This window comes from Pithys albifrons, chromosome 1 (assembly GCF_047495875.1).
Source record: "Pithys albifrons albifrons isolate INPA30051 chromosome 1, PitAlb_v1, whole genome shotgun sequence".
Taxonomy (NCBI): Eukaryota; Metazoa; Chordata; class Aves; order Passeriformes; family Thamnophilidae; genus Pithys; species Pithys albifrons.
The window spans coordinates 107,769,650-107,789,843 of NC_092458.1; the positions used below are offsets into that span (position 1 = coordinate 107,769,650).

Below are 20,194 nucleotides of genomic sequence, written 5' to 3' on the forward strand. Positions count from 1 at the left end.
CAGGGAAACTGCAAATATTCTCTTAACAAAAGGCACTCTCTCACCTGAGATATATATGAAAAAGTATATATAATTTTACTATAAAGCAACAGGAGAAACTCAGGTTAAGACAGTAAGTTATTTGTGCAGAAATTTAAATTCTGTGTTAAGTTTCTGATCATTAGTGATGAGAACTATGCACCAGTATAAAAATTGTTACAGTCTTTTATGTTTGGGACAGATGAGCTATTTTATAAACATGACTTATATAGGTAGAAATAGGGTTACAAATTTTCTGTAGGAGTTGTTTGTTTTCAGACTTCGTATGTCTGAATGAGTCTTTAAAATGCCAGCTAGCAAAAGGTGAGATGAAGTGGTATTTGCAAACATCTCCCTAATTGTATTGCCTCTACTGATTCTTCTATGTTTACATATACAGCAGAGATATAATTGTAAGGAAGTTTATGCTAATTTAAAAAACCTTCCACTTTTGAGCATATGGAGGTGTATTTACTCAATATGGGGTTAGAAAAAGTAGGATTAGAAGCTTTCTTCACAGAGCTCAGTCTGCATTTTCATCCATGTGTGTTTGGGAGAACTTTAGTATAAGTAGTTCAAGGTCCCAAAGAGAAAGTATTTGGCAAATGGCAAAGGTGTAATCTGTAGATTTCTAAACCAGTGTATTATAATAAGCTTTTGATATTTGTTATTCTGCTTAAAATTTGGTTGTAAGTTTTTCTGCTGCAGTAATATTGGTTGGCTGATAGAACTTTAGAAAAGTTTATTTTAGGAATGTTTAAGTCAAATTCTAAGTGAAGTATTGATATTGTCTGCTTATAATTCCCTAGACATTCTCAGCTGGTGTGGTTCAGAGGAGCAGGGTGGGAGTCTCTGTGACGTGTGTCGGCAGTGATCACAGTGGCTGCAGCGTGAAATTTAGAACACCTCATTTGAATTCCTGCTGTGCTTACAGTAGGAATCCTCCACCTTCCTCCAAAGATTATTTCAAGACTGCTTCAGATGGATGCAATTTATTGTTCACTATTGTCTAATGTTCTTTTTGTAATACTTAGAAACATTGACCCAATTTCCATGTCATGTAAAATGTGTAATTGTTTACCTCTGCTGACATAAGAAGGGTTTTTCTAGGTTGCATGATAACATTATTGCAATATTAGTGGACCAAATTCTGTTGCTTCTGATTTTTGTAACTTGTAGTACATCAACTTGCAGACAAGTCATAATTTTTTTTTATAGTGCAACATAATGAAAATTTTCACTTGCATATCAAAATCTTTATATGAAAGATAAAGGTCAGGTATTTTTCAGATTACTTGAAGAGGCTTTTTGAAGACAGGTTGAAAGATCTTATTTGGGGAATCACTTTCTTTAATTTTATGGAGTTTATTTACAAAGACTGATTTTACAGACTTGTGGCAATTTTATTCTAATCTGACAGCTATTTTATTTATGATTCTTGAAAGGGTCTGGACCAGATTGTCATTTGAAAGTTTTTTCATAGCTGTTGTTTCAGTTTAATAGTGGCAAAATTGATGTGTTTTCATGTTTATACATTTTTTAAATCTTTTAAGTAAATATATATTTTAATGATGTCTTGGATGGTCATTATCATTTATCAATAGTAAGTTCCAGACTTTGGAGAGCCTGTCGTTATTTGCCCTTCCATCTAAAAGTAAAATTTGCTTGTCCCTAATAACCTATTGCTTTTTCCAACAATGTATGTGGAAAGGTGCAAAGCTTCCCTTTGCTGGCTCATAAGAAACCATTGGTAATTTCCCAGTGCTATGATGACTATATGCTCATTGCATAATAATTTATTGTGCAGTCTATAAACAAATTCTCTTGTTTTACTTTCCATTGTTGACCTGAAAAAGAGCTGAAAGATGTTTGTTAGAGTCAAGCATACACTTGTGCTTTGCTTTCTTAAATTCCAGAGCGGTTTACAAAGACTCCCAAGGGAAGAGCTCTTGTGTTTGAGTTCTCATGGATGAAGAGAGAGAAAAAAAATTCTTGCTTTTTTATGCTTTTGTTGCATGCTCTGTATATATCATGGGATAATTTGGATTAGAAGGGACCTCTGGAGGTCATCTGGCACATACAGGGTGTGTGTGTGTGTGTACATTTTATATATAAATATAGATGTGGTATGTACCTACACACAGCATATAAATACAAAGACATATATACACATAAACTTTTTCTATTCTACTTTTCATAGCTGGCAGTGTTCCTCTTCTCTCCCTATAATTTTGATTATTAAAGTCATTTTTGCCATCACATTTTTTAGAGCCAGTGAACATTAAGGAAACCACACTTGAACTGGAAGAGGTATTTTAATTCCAAATGTCAGAGCTTTTTTGGAGAAAGAACTTACAAGTAAGGCTTTTGGTGGATTTCGTGGGGGATTTTGTGTGTGGTTGTGGTGATTGTGTTATTAAGTAAATATTTGTCTGTTATCTGCTTTCAGGGAACATAGCTATAGTTCTTGGCTTGAACTCTATACCATACTCTTTTGCAATAAACAAATCAATGTAACTTTCTCTTTGAAGCTGGTACTTGCATTTATAACATCACTTTGCACCTGGGGAGAAAAATTAATCATTTGTCTGTGAATCTGTATTCCAGTTTTCAGGGCTATTATGCTGCTGCGCACTCCCCCTCTCTTGCCTGCATCCTTAACAAGTGGTGTTCCATCCCAGGTGTTGTAGTTTGGGATTATTATGTAAATTCTCTCCCCTGCCACTTAACTGCCCAGGCCAGTGGTTAACAAAAGAAGCAGTTAACTGCTGTTGATCGCTGGGGTGGGGGCAGGTTTGTCTCTTTTGGTTTTTCTTTGGATATTCTCCTCAGTCTTGGCTCGGCGGAACGGGGGAGTGGGGGCTCCAAGGAGGCAGGCTGCCCTGCTGGTTACTGCTGGGGTTTTCCCTGGCTGTCTTGCCGCTGCCTACTTCGGATTACTTTTTCCTGCTGTGCTGCTACCTGCCTTGGATTTGCTGCTGGTTGCTCGTACCTTTCTGCTTCTTGGACGGGGAACACAGGGGGAAGAGACTGAGTCCATCTGAAAGCCCACTGCTCGTCTGTTTCGCTGGAGAGGGACTGAAACTCACTCTGCAGCCAGCGGGCTGTGACAAGGACACTTAAGTATAACCTTTTCTCCCGGAGGAAAACCTGCTGGGTTTTGTTGTTGTTTTTTTTTTCTCTTATGGTGTTGGGGAAGTGGGTTGCACTAGTCTGTTTACATATATATATATATATATATAGCAGTTATCCTTCTTGTATTAAAATTCCTTTTCTTAAATTTGATAAAGAGTGGTGTGATTATTGTGGAGGAGGCCCCTCCCCTGCTTGTGGGTAAAACATTTTGGTTTTTCCCCTCAAACCGAGACACCAGGCAGTGTCCTGGAATGTAACAATTTCATAAGTGTGATTAGACTCTGCAAAAGAGTGAAATGTGACACTTGGATGTTGGTGTGTGAGGAGAAAGCATGTGAAGAGAAGTGAATTAAAGTAAAATTGCATTAAGTCTTTGTGTTGGTTTTGGAATGCTTCCCCTGAAATAATTTTATACAAAGAATAGGGGGCACTGGCTATTTGTTCACATTCAAAAAAATTCCAAATTTTATGTCTGTGGTGTTAAAGTGGATTGCACCTTGCTTAGCAAAGTCACAGTTTCATACAAGAGAAACTTAATAGAATCACCCTTCCAATAGGATTTGATCAAATGTTTATAATGACAGTTATTGATCTCTCTTGTCAGCATTTCCTGATATCCCTTCTTGGCTGGCATGCACTAGAGGAAAGGTGACTTATCTGCAGATGCATGTCATGGGGAAGTTAGACTGTGGTGCTTAATGGATTAATTTTGCTTGAGGAAAAGCTTTCGGAGGACTTTGTCATAGCTGACACAGCTTTGAACAAAAAGCTTACCTTGGAAACAGTCCTATCACTGGAATCTGTTCATCTGCCAAATCTCAGGGGAGGGGGAAAGGCTGTAAAGTGTAAAGTATAAATTTTCAGAATGTAGTTTTTACCATGTCATGTTGCCTAGAGGAATGCATCTTGGATAATCAGCCTGATGCCAGCACATCAACCTGTACTCCCATGGAGTTTTCTCATTATCTTGACTTTTTTGTACATTATCTTTTGTTCAAACTAAGATGTGAGTGACTGGATCTCTACTTGAGATCTCTGCTTTCTTTCATTCAATTCTGTGGCTAAAAGGGTAGTGAAAGCCACATGCTTATCATTATATTAAACAGATGTGTGTAATAAGTGTTTCTGTTAAGTACTCCCCATGTGGAATGAGGCACATGAAGAAGCAGGAAAATGAAAAGTAACTGTGGCTGTCTTTGAGGAAATTTAGCTAAGTAGCTGCAGGACTGTCTTTGTACAGTCTGCACAAGGCAAAAGAGTGCTGGAGCCTGGCCATGTGATAGCTCCAACAGATTCTGCAGAGGCTTCTGTAGCTATATCCTGTCCTTAAAGCTCATGATTCTTTTAATTGTGATTTTATTAGCTTAATTTCATTTTTTTTCTTAATTGATGCTTTGAAAATAACCCAAGACTCTAGCATAAAAGAAGGTTCTTTGGTAATAAAATATATCTTTGGAGCAGTCCTCTATGTAGACTTGAATATACCCAGGCCTTTTCTTTCCTGCACCTATTACTTTCTATTGCAGGCCTTTTTTTTTTTTTTTGTATTACAGTTTTGCTGTTTCTTTTCCTGATAAACAGCTGTGTGTCAGGGAGAACATGTGTTCTTGACAAAACCTTGGAGGGAATAGATTTAAAATGCAGGACAGAACAGCTAGTATGTCATAAAGGACAGAACAACTAGTATGTCATAGGAGGAACATCTGAGGGAGCTTGGAATGTTTAGCCTGGAGAAAAGGAAGCTCAGAGGTGACCATAGCACACTCTACAACTACCTGAAAGGAGGCTGTAGCCAGATGGGGGTCAGGGTCTTCTTCCAGGCAACAAGTGACAGAACGAGGGGAAGCGACCTCAAGCTGTGCCAGGTGAGATTCAGACTGGACATCATGAGGGATTTCTTTATGGAAAGGGTTGTTGAGATGGACTGCACAGGGAGGTGGTGGGATCACTATCCTTATAGGTATTCAGCAAAGGACTGGACTTGGCACTTAGTGCCGTGGCCTAGTTGACAAGGTGGTAATCATTCTAAGGTTGGAGTAAATTATTCTGGAAGTCTTTTCCAACCTAAATGATTCTGTGATTTAGTGACATGGTATGTATTTATCTTTCAAGTTTCATTGCTGGAACAACTTCTGTTCTTGTTGACATTACTTTTTTCTGAACTAAATATGCAGTACACCTCTTAAGCATAATCTATCAGAAGTATTGAACTGAAAATATTTCAAATATATGGTACAGTAGAATACATTGCATCACATTTTAAGCTTCCTTGTGAGAGCAATAATATGATAACACAGGGGAAATAAACAAGTAGGTGGCAGCTCTGTAGTAAGGATGATCTCTGGTATCCATAGTGTTAAATGACTGTTGGTCCTGTGGTTGAAAATCTAGTCCCAGCTTTCTGGTTTGATGCAGGTATATTAAAGCTATGCCTTTGGCATGTTAAATCAAAGTGAGACTCTTCAGAAAGGATATAAAAGGAGATGTGGTCTCAGAGGTTGTTTAGAAAGAACTTTTTTGTGTGTAGAAACTCAGGCAGGAAAAGGCTGGAAAAGAAGTAGAGATGCAAATACATGGTGTGTCAGATGGTGGGAAGTGGTGGCAGGTGGAGAAAAAGTTGCAAGAGGAGGGAGTATTGAGGAGGTTCTTGAAAGCAATTCAGAGATCTGTGTTGTGAAATACCATATGAGAGTATTAATACTTAATATTATACAATATTGTTTTAACAATTGCATTGTGGTTACAATACAATCTTAACCTTTCTGTTAATCATCGCCACTAACCCAGTATCCATGAAGGTTTTGTTGACTTGAGAAATAGTGAAATATCTATGAATTTAATCTGTACTGTTGCTTGTCTGGTATGACAGACCATTGGCTTTGTAACTGCTTATATAGAGAGTAGGCTTAATCTATTAAATCAACTTTTGGTCTTGAAGTGAAGTTAATACATAAAAAATGGAAGAGCATTAAGTGAAATAAATGAAAAGACTTTATCTAGAAATCTGAAAGATGGTGACTGGAAGGTGAATTACCTTTTTCTGGGATGATCTGTGTACATTCCAGAGAGCATGACCTAATTGTGGCCTTCCAGGACCTGAAGGGAGACCACCAGAAAGATGGAGGGAGACTGTTTACAAGAGCAGGGGGGAACAGCTTCAAACTGGAAAAGAGCAGATTAAAATTAAATATTAGGAAAAGATTCTTTACTGTGATGGTGGTGAGGCTCTGGAACAGATTTTCCAGAGGGGTTGTGGGTGTCCCATCGCAGGAGGAGTTCAAGGCCATTGGATGGGGCTCTGAGCAACTTGGACTAGTAGAAGGTGTCCCTGCCCACAGCAGGGACATTGGAATAAGATGATTTTAAGCTCCCTTCCAATCAAAGCAATTCTATGATTCTATGATTAATGCCTAATAATGAACAATTTAATACAGGATTTCATGATCTGTATTTTAGTTTTCATTAACTGTGGACTGTAATTTATATTTTACCATAGGAATTGCAGATACTTTCTTTATGAAACATAGAAAAATTCTTCATTTAAGTAGGAGTTCTGGTATCTACTGGTAGAAGCAAAAATGAAATAATAATATTGTGAACTGTAAATTTAAACAACAGCAAACAAGTTGAAGGTAAACAACCCCAAACAATTAACAGGATCATCTTAGTTTGCTGTTTCCCTGAGAAGAAACCACTGTTAAGGTAAGAAATTAACATGTAGGGTCAAGTGATGCATCAATACTGTTCCATCACTTGTCTTCTGCTGGGCTGTAGTTCTGATTTACCTGCTGAGGATTACCAAGCCCAGTACTTCATGTAGGTAATGAAATATTGCCTGAGCTGCTCGGCCACATTAGGTTTTCAAGCTCTGGCAGCATCTACTGTCCTGTGGTGTTTACATCTCTCCCAAAGCCATATTTTCTGAAACAATCTGAAATATTTCTACTTTTAGGTTTCTAATCAGTGCGTATCAGAAGCTGCCCTGAAGCTGCTGCTTTCTTCCTTCTTTGCCTTATTCCCATAAAATGCTGTTTGACAGAAAGAACATTGAGCTATCTATGGAGTAGTGTAAACTGATCTAGTGGTTTGGCTATATCACTGAGGCAAACTTGGCAAAACTCAGCATTAATGAAAAACAGCATTAAGACAGAATGATTTTTTTTACTTCTTTCCAACCTCACCCCCCAAGAGGATATCATTGATCTTGTGTTGAAATCCAAAGACTGGAAGTTTGTTTGTACCTTGACCACATAGAGAGAAACATCCTCATCCATCTTTTTTTGCTCAGCTTCTCGCATCCAGGACTAACAGAGGAAGTGCTGGGCTGTGTGATAAGCAGTGTGTTGTAGGGCACTGAGATTATGTTGAGTGCTGTACTGGCAGCAAAAAGTCATCATTAATAGTATTTTTGGGGAACAAATATACTGGCTTGGTGCCTTATGCATGCCCATTGATTATCATCACATACCAGCCATGGCTATTGCGACTGGTAGAGCTGTGACACTCACAATTGTATTGAATTTGTGGTTTCCTTAGAGTGAGATATGTAAAATTGCCACTGCTGTGCCTGCATCTTCTCACCCCTGTCCAGCTGCATTGCCCGAGGAAAAATCCCTCAGCACCACAATCCACCCCTGCACTGCTGCTTGAAGCCGCTGATGTCAGCAAAGCAGGATGTCAGTGTATCTAATTCTGTTATAATTTCACCTGTTGGGGCTTCTCCATGTTTTTGTACTAATATAGGAGTGTCAGGTGTTATGGCAGATGCTGGAAGTGCCATAGAATCACTGCTCTCTTTTCATTTTTGTGACCCAATCCTTTCCACTGCTGAATTACGTTCAGTAATGAATTGCATTTGTGAATTGCTAAGTTTGTGCCAGAAATAGCTGTAGAATGCAAGATGAGCTTTTAAAGCTACTCCAGAATAAAAGCACAGAGAGGTGGGTTAAACAGCAGTGCCTGACACATTGACTTGTGATGGAATAATTATAGTAACTTCTTGGTAAATGCTGTGGTCATACCAAGGAAACATTAACACTAAACATTACTGTAATAGACTTGCATATTATTTTTTTTCAAGTGTATTTTGGTGGGATTTTTCTTTGTTTGTTTGGTTTTGAACAGTGGTTTTAATTATCATGTGAAGTAATAAGGAAAAACATGAGCATAAAACCTTCTTTATGAATTAGTTGATGAGGTGTGCATGAAACTAATTCTCTGGGGATGTGTGATAACCAAGCACCTGCAATATCTCTGAACTTTAATGTTCAGTAACTTTTAGAGTGCTCTGCATATGTGTTCAAGTGAGTGTTAGTGCTGCACTTTGCACATGGCAATGTTCAGTTAGTTGTGACAGAATCATGAAATTGTGTGAATTGGAAGGGCCTTTAAATATCACCTGCTTACAACGCTCCTGCTACAGTCAGGGCCACCTTCTACTAGACCAGGTTGCTCAGAGCCCCATCCAACCTCACCTGGAACACTTCCAGTGATGAGACAGCCCCGGCTTCTCTGGATAATCTGTTACAGTGCCTCACCATCCTCGCAGTAAAGAGTTTCTTCATAATATCTAGTAAAAATGCTCTCTCTTTCAGTTGGAAGCTGTTTCCTCATGTCCTTTCACTTTATGTTTTTATAAAAAGTCCCCCTCTATCCTGCTCATATCTTCCCTTCAGATGCTGTAATTAGGTCATCCAAAAGCCTTCTTTTTTCCAGGCTGAACAAAACCAATTCCCTCAGCCCTTTCCTTGTGGGAGAGGTGCTCCATCCCGCTATTGGTGGCCTCTTCTAGACTCACTTGAACAGTCCTGTTATTGTAGGATTTTTTGTTTTGCCTAACAGCATGCAATGGCTCATTTGAAGTCATTGCAGTCCATCATATTAAAGACTTCTTTAGGAATCCTAAACTCAAGGGTTACTGCCATGCACTATGCCTGCATGAGATATGCCCGGATTCAGAATCCTTGAGGGAGGAATGGAAAAGGAAGCTGCCCAGGATACATCACCGGTTGCCTGCTATAGTGGAAGCACTGACCTTGAGAATATCATGGTTTCATCTTGCTCTGCAGTAAAACAAAAAGTATCTTCCACCCAGACAGCTCATGGGGTTAATAACTTTTCTGTTCCTTCTAAAAAAGATTGTAGGAGTACTGGGAGGAGCCATATTGAAGCAATCAAAACTAGGGAAACACTTTTTAAAAAGTTTAACATTTTATGAGTAAAAGCCCTTTTGACAGGTTAGAACACCTGTAGTTCTATGTTGAATGTACTACTAGGAGTTTTGAACATATCTTTGTGAACAAGAAAACTAATTATTTGTATTTTCATTCTGCAGTTCTTGCTGTTCATTTCATTGCCCTCTCTTAACCATTTATCAAAATTCAGTTGCATCTGTTCTCTTCTCTCACTTAAGTCCTTCTCATGTCTCAGAAACACCTCAGCTTTCCTTTTCTTCCTGATACTGTTTGCGGGAAATTTTTATCACAACTAGTGGATTGTTTGGGTTTTGTTTGTTTGTTTTTTGATACTAGCAAGGAATCAAATTGGTAGACTGATATGGAGAGTTATAAATGTCTCTAATCAATGCATTAAGTTAGCTTTTTAGTCCCATGTGCTGTCAGATGTTCATCTTTAGTGGTGATTTCAGCCTTTTTCAATGTTGTGTATGGCATCATGGACTAGAGATACTCTTTAACTGAAAATTCTCCTATATTTTATTTTTTTTTCTGTCAATAGAAGGGAGAATAAAAAGTATCTTTCTTTTCTAAATGTGCCATAACTTGATCTGTGCTTAAGTGTAGACTTTTTTCATATGCAGGCATTACAGATTATGGATTCCTTTGCTACACTGGCAATAGACACTGGAAGCCACTGAAAAAGTCCATTTGTGTAGCAGTGGTATAACACTTCACTGCTATAGCAAGCCTTAGTTTAATGAACTCAGTGTTAGTAAAACAGAGTCTAAAGGTGGATTCACTCTGTAGAATGGATCCTTATGTCTTTCCTCATAACTTTTGAAGTAAATGAGGCATTGACAATATTTTAAAGTATGTAGTACCTAGAATATAATTAAGACACTGATGTTAAATTGCTTTTCTGCAACTCAGCAAAACATTGAGACAAATGTTTCACTACTCTGTAGAAGCTGATCTACCTTGTATTTAAGGAGTGCAGACCTGTTATACTAGTGTGGCAGCTCCACTCAAAGGATTTTCAAGATCCATGCTAGAAAAGATTACTTCATTTTTATGAGACCCAGTGAAGAGGCACGAACTGCTGTGACGTGTTTGTTGCAGAAATGCCATTTGTCAGACTAATGTTGTGTAATGTGCAGTAGTGGGCTGTATCTGTATGACTAATGCCGATGTGTTCAAGGCCAGGTTGGATGGGGCTCTGAGCAACTTGGTCTAGTGGAAAGTGTTCCTGTCCATGGCAGGGGGCTTGGAACTACTAGCCTTCCAACTTAAACCATTCTGTGATAAGTTAGGAGTGCTGCACTTTGGTCTGCTGTTGCTTAACACTGTTCATGTGTTTGCTGATCTCTACAATTTATCTGTTGCACTGAAGAGTGTAACTGTTGTGAAAAATTCTTATCTCTTTTCTGAAACAAATGCAAAATTTGTCTGGTATTGTGATCCTGTTTCAATTGTTTGACAAGAATCTAATGGAGATTTGGGATGCTGTGGCTTGTCTAGTGAAACTGTGCTACCTGGTTAAAGGCGGTAATGGAAGTTGGCACTGGGATTCTCTCCAGGACAGTGGACACAGCACAAATATCTTCCACATACACCACTTTTATATGGTGTCCCCTCTGCCAGGCTTGCTTTCTTATTCCAGGACTTGAATGACAGGGTAAGGCTTTGTTGGAGAAGAGGGAAGACAATGATGAGGCTCTGTTGAAATGGCTCTCCAGAAGAGTATAGGGCAAGGCAGCAAGTTGCTGTTGTAGAGGGCACAGAATTAGGATTGTAGAATCTCCAGTATTATCAATATCTGGTGGTTCTGATAGTTATGAAGACTTAACAATGACATCATCATCAGTGTTGTAAAGTGGCCTTCCATGACCTGAAGGAAGCCTGCACGAAAGATGGAGAGGGACTGTTTGTAAGAGTATGGAGTGACATGACAAGTGGAAATGACTTCCAACTGAGAGTAGGTGTAGATTAGGTATTAGGAAGACATTAATTACTGTGAGGGTGGTGAGACACTGGAACAGGTTGCCCAGAGCAGTTGTGGATGCCCCATGCCTGGAACTGTTCCAGGCCAGGTTGGATGATGGTCTGAGAAACCTGGTCCTGTAGGAGGTGTTCCTGCCCACAGCAGGGGGATTGAAATTAGATCTTTAAAGTCCCTTCCAAGCCAGGCAATCCTATGATTCTCTGCCTATATTGTCCGCGCGTGTGTGTATGTGCATGCAATCCACTGAAAATTCTCAGGTGTGCTGACATTCGAGATTTCGGCGATTTTTTTTTTCCATCTCTTTCCATACCTGAACTGTTTGTGAAAGAGGGATAGATATAAAACTACAAAGAACTGTTAACCAGGGGGTGGTAAGATGAATGGGTTTGGATGTCCTTCTATTGAATCTGGCAGATGTCAGGATGGGAGAGCAGCAGCCATGAATCTGGAAGCACACAGTGATCTAGAAGTAAATGTAAATAGAAAGATTATTGGAACAAAAAAAAAGACTGTCACGCATGTATGTGTAGGAGATCCTTCTTTAAGCCCAGTCTACACCTTGTATGGATTTGAAAAGGCCTTAGAACTTTATCTCTCTAGTCCAGCTTAGGGGTTAGGTTTGAAAGTGTCCGATACAACCTCTGATGTATGTACAGGTTTTCATATTTTATTTTTATTTTTGGAGGGTGGAAAATTTTGTGGTATTAAAAGAGTAACGTGTGAGAACTCTTTGTGAAGCCTGACGCTAAAATAAGTTGTTCTATCCTTCCTCTCTCCTTCTCTTTTGTCTCTAGGATCCCGTCTCCGCCAGGAGGACTTTCCACCACGGATCGTTGAGCATCCTTCAGATGTGATAGTGTCTAAAGGAGAGCCAACAACTCTGAACTGTAAAGCCGAAGGACGGCCAACTCCTACTATTGAGTGGTACAAGGATGGAGAGCGTGTGGAGACGGACAAGGATGACCCGCGCTCCCACCGCATGCTGCTGCCCAGCGGATCTTTATTTTTCCTACGCATCGTGCATGGCCGCAGGAGTAAACCTGATGAAGGAAGTTATGTCTGTGTAGCAAGGAACTATCTTGGAGAAGCTGTGAGTCGCAACGCATCTCTGGAAGTGGCATGTGAGTAGTTTTATGTGATGAGTGTTGTGTAAGACCATTATTCTGTCACCCAGCACTGAGTCAGCATTCTGGGAGGTAACAGACATGGGTCAGTATGGCATTTTGTGAGTAGCTCTAGCTCTTAGTTAAGGCATTTTTCCATGTGTTTATTCAGTAGCAGTGACTGCACAGAAGAGACAATTTATACTGAAATGAAGTTCTAGCTAGTGTATAATCATGATTGGCACAAACATGGAGAAAGGATAACCTTCCTCTGAAGAATAATCAAATTTTTAAATTATGCCTAAAGCTGGTTATACTGGAACTAATGGGGGAAAATACCTATCATTTAATCTAAGGTGCACTGTCTGTTTCTCTTTATCTCATCATCTGTTACCTCAACAGAAACAGACAGCTTCTTGGTGACTCATGTTCTGTACTGCTGGAAACCTCAATATATGCTCCTCTATCATGAACTTCATCCAGGTCTCATTCATTATGTCGATGGCAAGTGAAATTGTTGGCCATTTCTCATATCATCCAGAGCAGTCTTAGTCTTTATTGATTCTCTTTGTCTCAACAGAGAAGTCAGCACGGCTCTTTCAGAGACCACCTGGCATGCATGGTCTGCTTCCAGTAGGGTTAGCAGATACATTCATTATATTCACATAGAAACAAGCTCATCATACATAAAATACAATGAATTGCACATGTTTTTTGCTGCTTAGCTGTATGGGTTGAATAAACCTTAATTTTTTTTATTCAGACCACGTATCTTCATGTAGAGGTGTATTTTAGTGCATTTATGAAAGCTGCCATCTTGCTGGACTTGTATTTTTCCCCCACAGCTCTTCGTCTGACAGTAATTTCACTAAAATATGTTTGAAGTAAGGCTTTAGCACAAACTTATCTTGCCTAGTTGATAAAAAATGGATTTAAGTACACAGTGAATGGTATGTTATTTAAAGAGGGGAAGCACAGAAGAGAAATCATTATTCCTGATGCTGTCTGCAGGCTTTTATAGCTAATGTGATTTGATCTTGAGGCTTCAGTTTTCTCGGAATTTGCAGAAAATGCCATTTTTAAAATCTTTAAACAGTGGAATAAGCCAAGTAGAACAGACTTCTTCACTGCTTTTCACCTGTTGTAACCTAGATTCAGAACTGTGTCAAACAAAAAATGAAAACAGTTCTGGCCCACTATCAAAGCACAAGTAAATGTGCCAATAAAGGCATCACAGAATGTTATTCAGTTTTGTAGATATTGAGGAGACCACCAGTTTAAGAAATGCTGAAATCTGGGTGAGTATGACTAGATAAAATTACTGGATTATTTGTGTCTTTGTACATGTGCTTTAACTGTCTGCTGAGAAATCCTATGAGAGGTATAAACACTTGAAATCTTTATTGGTAATCCTGTTAAGATTCAGAAATCTCCTGTCAAAGTTCAGAGGATTGTTCCACTTGTACTTTGAGTCAGCAAATTAAAGCGACTGATTATTTGGAAATTTAAATGTGCTCTCTATCTTGTCAGTTTTCACTGATCCCTACTTCATTGCCTGCTGAGAGGCTCTTGTTACAACATCCACAGTCTCTGGTGTTTGTTTAACAACTGTAGCTGGTGGCAGGTCATGCATGAAATGTGCCAGAAATAGTAGAAAACTTTAAAAAAAATAAAGCTATACTTCATTGTCAGGTATTGTAGGACAGGACCAACTTCACCATGAAACCTGAGATCTGAAACTATAGCCTATTTGCAATGTAACATTATTATTTTGCTGTTTTCATAGGTTTGAAATTTAACTGATTGTATCCTTCCATTAAACAGTTTAGCAGGCTAAAGCAGGCTCTCCTGTTTCACTTCAACAGTCCTTTATCTTTCCTTGGGCCACACTGTGGCTGTGATTATAGAAAGGTCTTAATTAAAGAAAAAAAATAAATCATATGTGCATTGCCTGTTTGCTTAATTTTAGAGATTCTGATGTGGATTTTGCTCATTACCTTTAAAAGCACATGGCATGTATCAAAAGCATCCTTGGGAGGATTATAGCAAAACTCTGTTTTCCCTTGGATTTGAGATGCTTTGTAATGCAACTTTTGGTTCCAAGTCAGGTTTTCAAATGATTTTCAGAGAAGAGTTATTTTAAAGCTCTTATTTGTTTTGCTCATGTCAGCATTTCTGGGCTGAAAAAGATGGGCCAGTCTAAGACAGCCTGTTTGCACACTCAGGAAATGAGATGCTGCTGACAGGCTCTTGTCAGCAGAGAGTCCCCATTCACCTGTTTTCAGCTGCTGCTAGAAGCTGTTGAGTTGCCTGGATTCTGGAGCCCTGTCCATGGGAGGATGGCTGCCTGCAATCTGGTCTGACTTGTCTGTCATGGTGTTGAAAACTGCTCTTTCCACACTCGGCCAAACTGTTTTCATTACCAGAAAAAACGACAGTTGTCCTTTGCTGACAACAGGGTTCTGGATTAGTATATGACTGTAGGTGGCCTGAAATTGTGCCATTAGGGACTAACTGCTGCTTTTTACAGGTTTAAAGTGCTTAAGTCAGCTGTTTTTGAGAGAGAATCTGTACTTGTTTTGCTTTGCTTAATAAATTGTCTGTTGCCACTAACAACTTTTGAATGATTTATGTAGAAATAGTTATTGGGTTTGTGTATGTTAGATGTGTTCATGCTTAACGCATTAAGATGATAAACAGTGTTAATTGTGGTTAATTGTCTTCTGTTTCCTTCTTCTTACCCCCTCCATGGCACCACCCACCACAAAAGCCTGGAAGTCTTTTGACATATCCATACATTTGTGTAAATACAGGAGTGAAATTCTGCTGGGATACACAGTGATTCAGACTATAGCATGGCCCATGTTGAATGCAATAATTTTGCCCATTGTTTGTTTGGGGGTTTTTTGAGTGAATATTTGCAAGTTGCTCAAATCCTCAAGCTCTTTTTGATGGAGTAGAAGTTAAAACATTTCCAAACATGATGAATTTAGGTACCAGCCCATCCAAGGCATATAGGGATGCTTTTAAACCCATGCCTGTTCAGATCATGTTCATACAGTCCAGGGCAGGTATTTTTCTGCTAATGTATATCCTCAGAAAAATTTGTCTGTGCCAATGTAAACTGAAGAATTGTGATTTGGAAAGTCACTTAAAAACTTTATATTTAGAATTTTCTTGCCTTTAAATTAGGAAGTCTTTATTCTGGAAGACATTTAAGAAGAAATAGTTGGTATTTGGAAGAAGAAGTTGGTATTTGAAGGCACAGTTTAGGATTGATATGACTTAATCTATTTAATTATTTGATATGACTTAATCTATTTAATTCTTTTAATGCATTAATTCATGGTGTGCTTTGTGTAGATTACTTTTTCAGTGGGAGCCTCCTCAGAAGGAAAAAATATTGCTAGTGCCAGCAGCAAAACCAGTCTTCTGATGTGTATGTGGCAAATTCTCATGTAGTATTTCAGTGTTTTATGGTTAAATCATTAAAAAATAAATGTTCTACTCCTAAAGCATTTATGAATAATTGTATTAAGGAAAGTAAAAGGTCTTTTGTTTTTATCTGTTAGAATTATTTCATTGAAATTGAAATGGTTTGGCATTATTTGGAATATGTTGATGTTCAGATTTTCATGGGAGGTTTTTAGAAAGGGAAGTAGACTTGAAATAGTTTCATCTTTCATGAAACAGCTTTCATATTTGAACACCACAAGTTTTAAAAGGAAAGGACAGTTTCTCCCAATCTACAGATTGACACGACTGAACCTGCATGGTGGAGTTTTCCAGTGGGAGTATCAGGAAACACATTTGCAGCAATGACAGCAGGTTGGATTTCAGCTGCAAGCACTGGGGCACCACAAGTGAGCAAGAGGAGGAATGTAAGGGTCCCTCTCTGACTCAGGGCTGCCTCTGATCCAGGCTGAGTCAGCGGCAGCCCCCAGGGAGAGCAGCTGTAGCCCCAGGTGTTAAATATGTGACAGCAGCTTGATCTATCGACCACTGTTAGAGGGGGCTTTGGCCTAAATGAAAATTCATGAAAAATTGATGAAGTCCCCAGATTATTTTTTTCCCTTTTCCTTTTGCAGTGCTGTGGCAATGCAGCGAGGAGAGATTAAATGAGGTGTTGAACGCTTTAGTGGCAAGGAGGTTGTGGTTCAGGGGTCAGTGGGGGAGGGGGAAAAGACATGTTTTCTACCTTACTTTCCTTTAAAAGAAAACATGAGGCTTTTCAGATTAGCTGGGATTTGCTGCCATTTCGATTATAATAATAAAGCTCAGGAATATTCACAAATAGGATTCTTTTCTGCATGGATTGGCAAAGGCTGAGAACATGTGGGTTGGTGCAGAAAGCAGTGCAAGGCTCTGAGTCATAATTCTATTGGAGAACCAGAAATAGATTGAATTTTGTAATGGCAGTATAAATTTGGGCTTTCATCTTTCTGAGTCTGTGCCTGAACTGAAGTCATTTGGAGAAAGAAGAGGTCTTGCATTATTTATATGTCACAGATTGCTTGAATAGCAGGCTTTGGAACACTGTCCAAACATAATGATCCTCTTTATGTTAGATTCAAAACTGAATTATGTTTTTATCTGTAAGGAGAGGTTACAGTAGTACACTGAGTTTAGTGTGAAGTGTCATAGGTGTATTGCACAGCAAGCATAAGCCAGATCTTAAATACAGGAGACAGTAATTTTGGAAATAAACAAGATATGTTTTAATGTTCAGTGAATAAAGGCTGAGAGGTATAAAATATATACTGTGCAGTCACATCTGTATCATAATGCTAATGACTATTTGCTGGAGCATGTGCAAAAGGCTGCAATATGTTCATAGTAATGGAGATAATAATTTTGTTTGAGATATTCAGAGTGAAAAAAGAGCAAGTGTATGTGACTAAAATGGGTGAAGGATTTTTTCGCTTAGTTTCTGTTCAATGTATGACTTAATAAAATTGTTACTAATTTTGTTACTGGTAATTTCAAAGTCTGATTTGCCTTGGGGTTATTTTCACATATGAAGAGCATGTCCTCTTCCTTTACTTATACCTCTCTCACTCTCATCCTTCTAAACAGAGTGTGAAAGGCTTTCTGTCTGAGCTGGCACTCCTTTGCTCTCATCAAGACAGAAGTGATTATTGTAGAAATTGAAATGCTGGAGCCTGTGGTCTGGTCTATGAGCAATATCAGGACATTGAAATGATCATACTTTTTCTTACTTTACATTTCTCTAAGTAGAAATTTAGCAAACTATAGCTATTATCACAGCGTGCTTAATGAAAATGAAATTGCCCTCATAGAAGAAAACAAATAAAATTGTATCTGATTAGATAGTCTGGGGAAAGGCAGATTTAATAAGATGGTGGGAACACTTTAAAATTTCTCTGTACTTTTGAAACTTGCACTAAGCAATTTCTGTTGGGTTTTTTTGTGGATTAGGGTGAAGCCATTGAGAACACTATTGTTAGAAAACATTACATAATATGACATTTTTGTATAGGACAATATAATTCTTACAGTCACTATTAGAAATTAAAGAGGTTAATATATATGAGTGAAGAAACATGAGATAAATCAAGACCTTACTTGATATCTCATTGCTAATTTTCCTTTTGAGCCATAAAAAAATTTTAATAATAATTTATTTTATTAGTCTAGCTTTTAGAAATTGAGAGAGAGTGGATTTTTGTACCAGTAGCCAGAGTGAACTAGAATTTCTATGGTGTAGAAGTGTTCTTCATCAGGATAAAGTAAACTGTATCTCATATTCCTAACACATTTCTCACAATTTGTTTGAAGTTTTTGCTTCAGCACTGATGCCTTTCCTGTGGAAAGAACCAGTACTTCCCATCATCATCCATTAGGCTTTAGACAAGTCACTGCCTTGTTACACCTTTATTTCTTATCCTGAAGGTTTCTCCAGACATTGTTCTTTTACTCCATCTTTTTTTTTTCCTTGGTCTTTTCATATTGTGGTCATCTTATAATACATTTTTTTCCAGAGGTTCACAGCACAGTGAATTCTAAAGAAAGATATGTATGTTCACACAAAACAAGCAGACTTGTGTACCAGAAGAGTGTTTATTGTGAGCACTTCAGCTCAGCTGATTATGTGTGCCTAGTGAAAAATTTCCTTAACTAATCCTTAGTTGTTTCCACTATGTGAGTTAATACTTCAGGTTGGTGTGTCTTTGGCATGTGCTCTCATGGACTGTGTACTCACAGTCTACTATCATGCCCAGCATTCCTGCAGTAGAAATGGTTCTCATACCTATAAATGGCTAGAGGAGGGGTTTTTTTTTTGTAGTGACCTCTGATTTATTCCCTGAATTCTGCCTGGGATCTACCCTTTATCCCTACCTAAAAGAGAATTTTGTATTACATTTTTAGAAGCTATTTGCAGCATACTTGATCTGATTTTGCTTCTAATAATTTCTTGTGCTTTGATTTTTATCAGCTTCCTTCCTCCCCTTTCCTTTGATTTGATTTTATTTTTAAAAATATAATCCTACTGTTTATATAACTTTGAACGCTGTACCTGATAAAATGTTGAGAGCTAAAGGACTACTGATGACTTCACAGAAACTTTGAAAGAAACTGGCTGATCTTTTAGTGTGTGCATCATTAGGCACTGATGTTTTGGGTTTTTTTGGTTGACATTTCTCTGATTTTAGTTCATAGGAGAAATGAAGGAGAGCATGATATCATTGTTTACAACTCTGTTCCCTTTGCTCAGGAGCCTTTGATTGTTAAATGAAATATTAGCTATTGGCATATGCTTCATTCATATTGTACTGTTCTGCAGTGTCAGATAGGTTTAAAAAAGTACTCATTTTTAAGCCATGCTTCAGACCATTCCTTTGCAAATTTTGCATGATCTCAATTCTAATGAAGTTCATTAATGTGATAATTAAAAGTAATTATTATGGTGAGAGTGGTGGATGTTTTACAGATCCACATCTATATATATATATATATATATATATATATATATATATATATATATATATATATTGACATAGAGGTTTTTTTTATTCTGACAACTGTATTTCTTTGAAGACACCAAAACTTTATCCTTCCTTTTTTTTTTTTTTTTTAATTTCTTTATTCAGATATGTGCTTCCCTTCTTCCTGTTCTTCGAGGACTAAAATTTAATCATGGTTTTGGTGATACCTACATTTCAGATGTTCCCATAGATGTTATACTTTGAATAAGTTTCTAATATATGGAATTTATGTGGGAAATGAAGTGATGGGTTTGTTCCACTCCTCTTGCTTGAATTTTTCAAGTGGCAGTGATGTGAATTGTGTACTGATACTTGGAAAGTTGCTTCCTTGTGATAGGGAAGAGCAGTCGTACACAGTCACTTTCTGCTGTTTGCCACTGTACAAAGGGACATAGTGATGTAAAGAACTGGGAGTCCTGGATCACTGAGATCATGTATTTTACACACCTATGTTTTGTAATTCCATTCAGAAGTGTTTCAAGCTGCTGCTCTTTGAAGGGCAGTTTGATTGCCTTCCCCTTCATCCTCAAGCTCACTCCATGATTCCGTTTCTGTTGAAAACCTGTCTTGGAACTTGCATATTCTAATGGTGAGAAAAATAATATTTGTGCTTCCAATGTAAACATAAATATGCTCGATTTATGCTAGGTCTTGTGATTTTGGAGCTCCTCTGCTATGGGTAAAGGCTGAGAGAGTTGGGATTGTTCAGACTGGAGAAATGTAGTCTCTGGGAAGATCTTATAGTGACCTTTC

At 38.2% G+C, this 20,194-nt stretch overlaps 1 protein-coding gene across 15 annotated transcripts in view; it reads left to right on the forward strand.

The window, feature by feature from the left end:
• The window catches only part of ROBO2 (roundabout guidance receptor 2), a 444,791-nt gene that overhangs the window by 36,187 nt on the left and 388,410 nt on the right, over positions 1-20,194 (forward strand). For all 15 annotated transcript variants that reach the window (XM_071563317.1, XM_071563336.1, XM_071563371.1 and 12 more), the window contains exon 2: positions 12,126-12,452. In XM_071563317.1, coding sequence (XP_071419418.1) covers positions 12,126-12,452 — 327 coding nt within the window. The remainder of the gene's footprint in view (positions 1-12,125; positions 12,453-20,194) is intronic.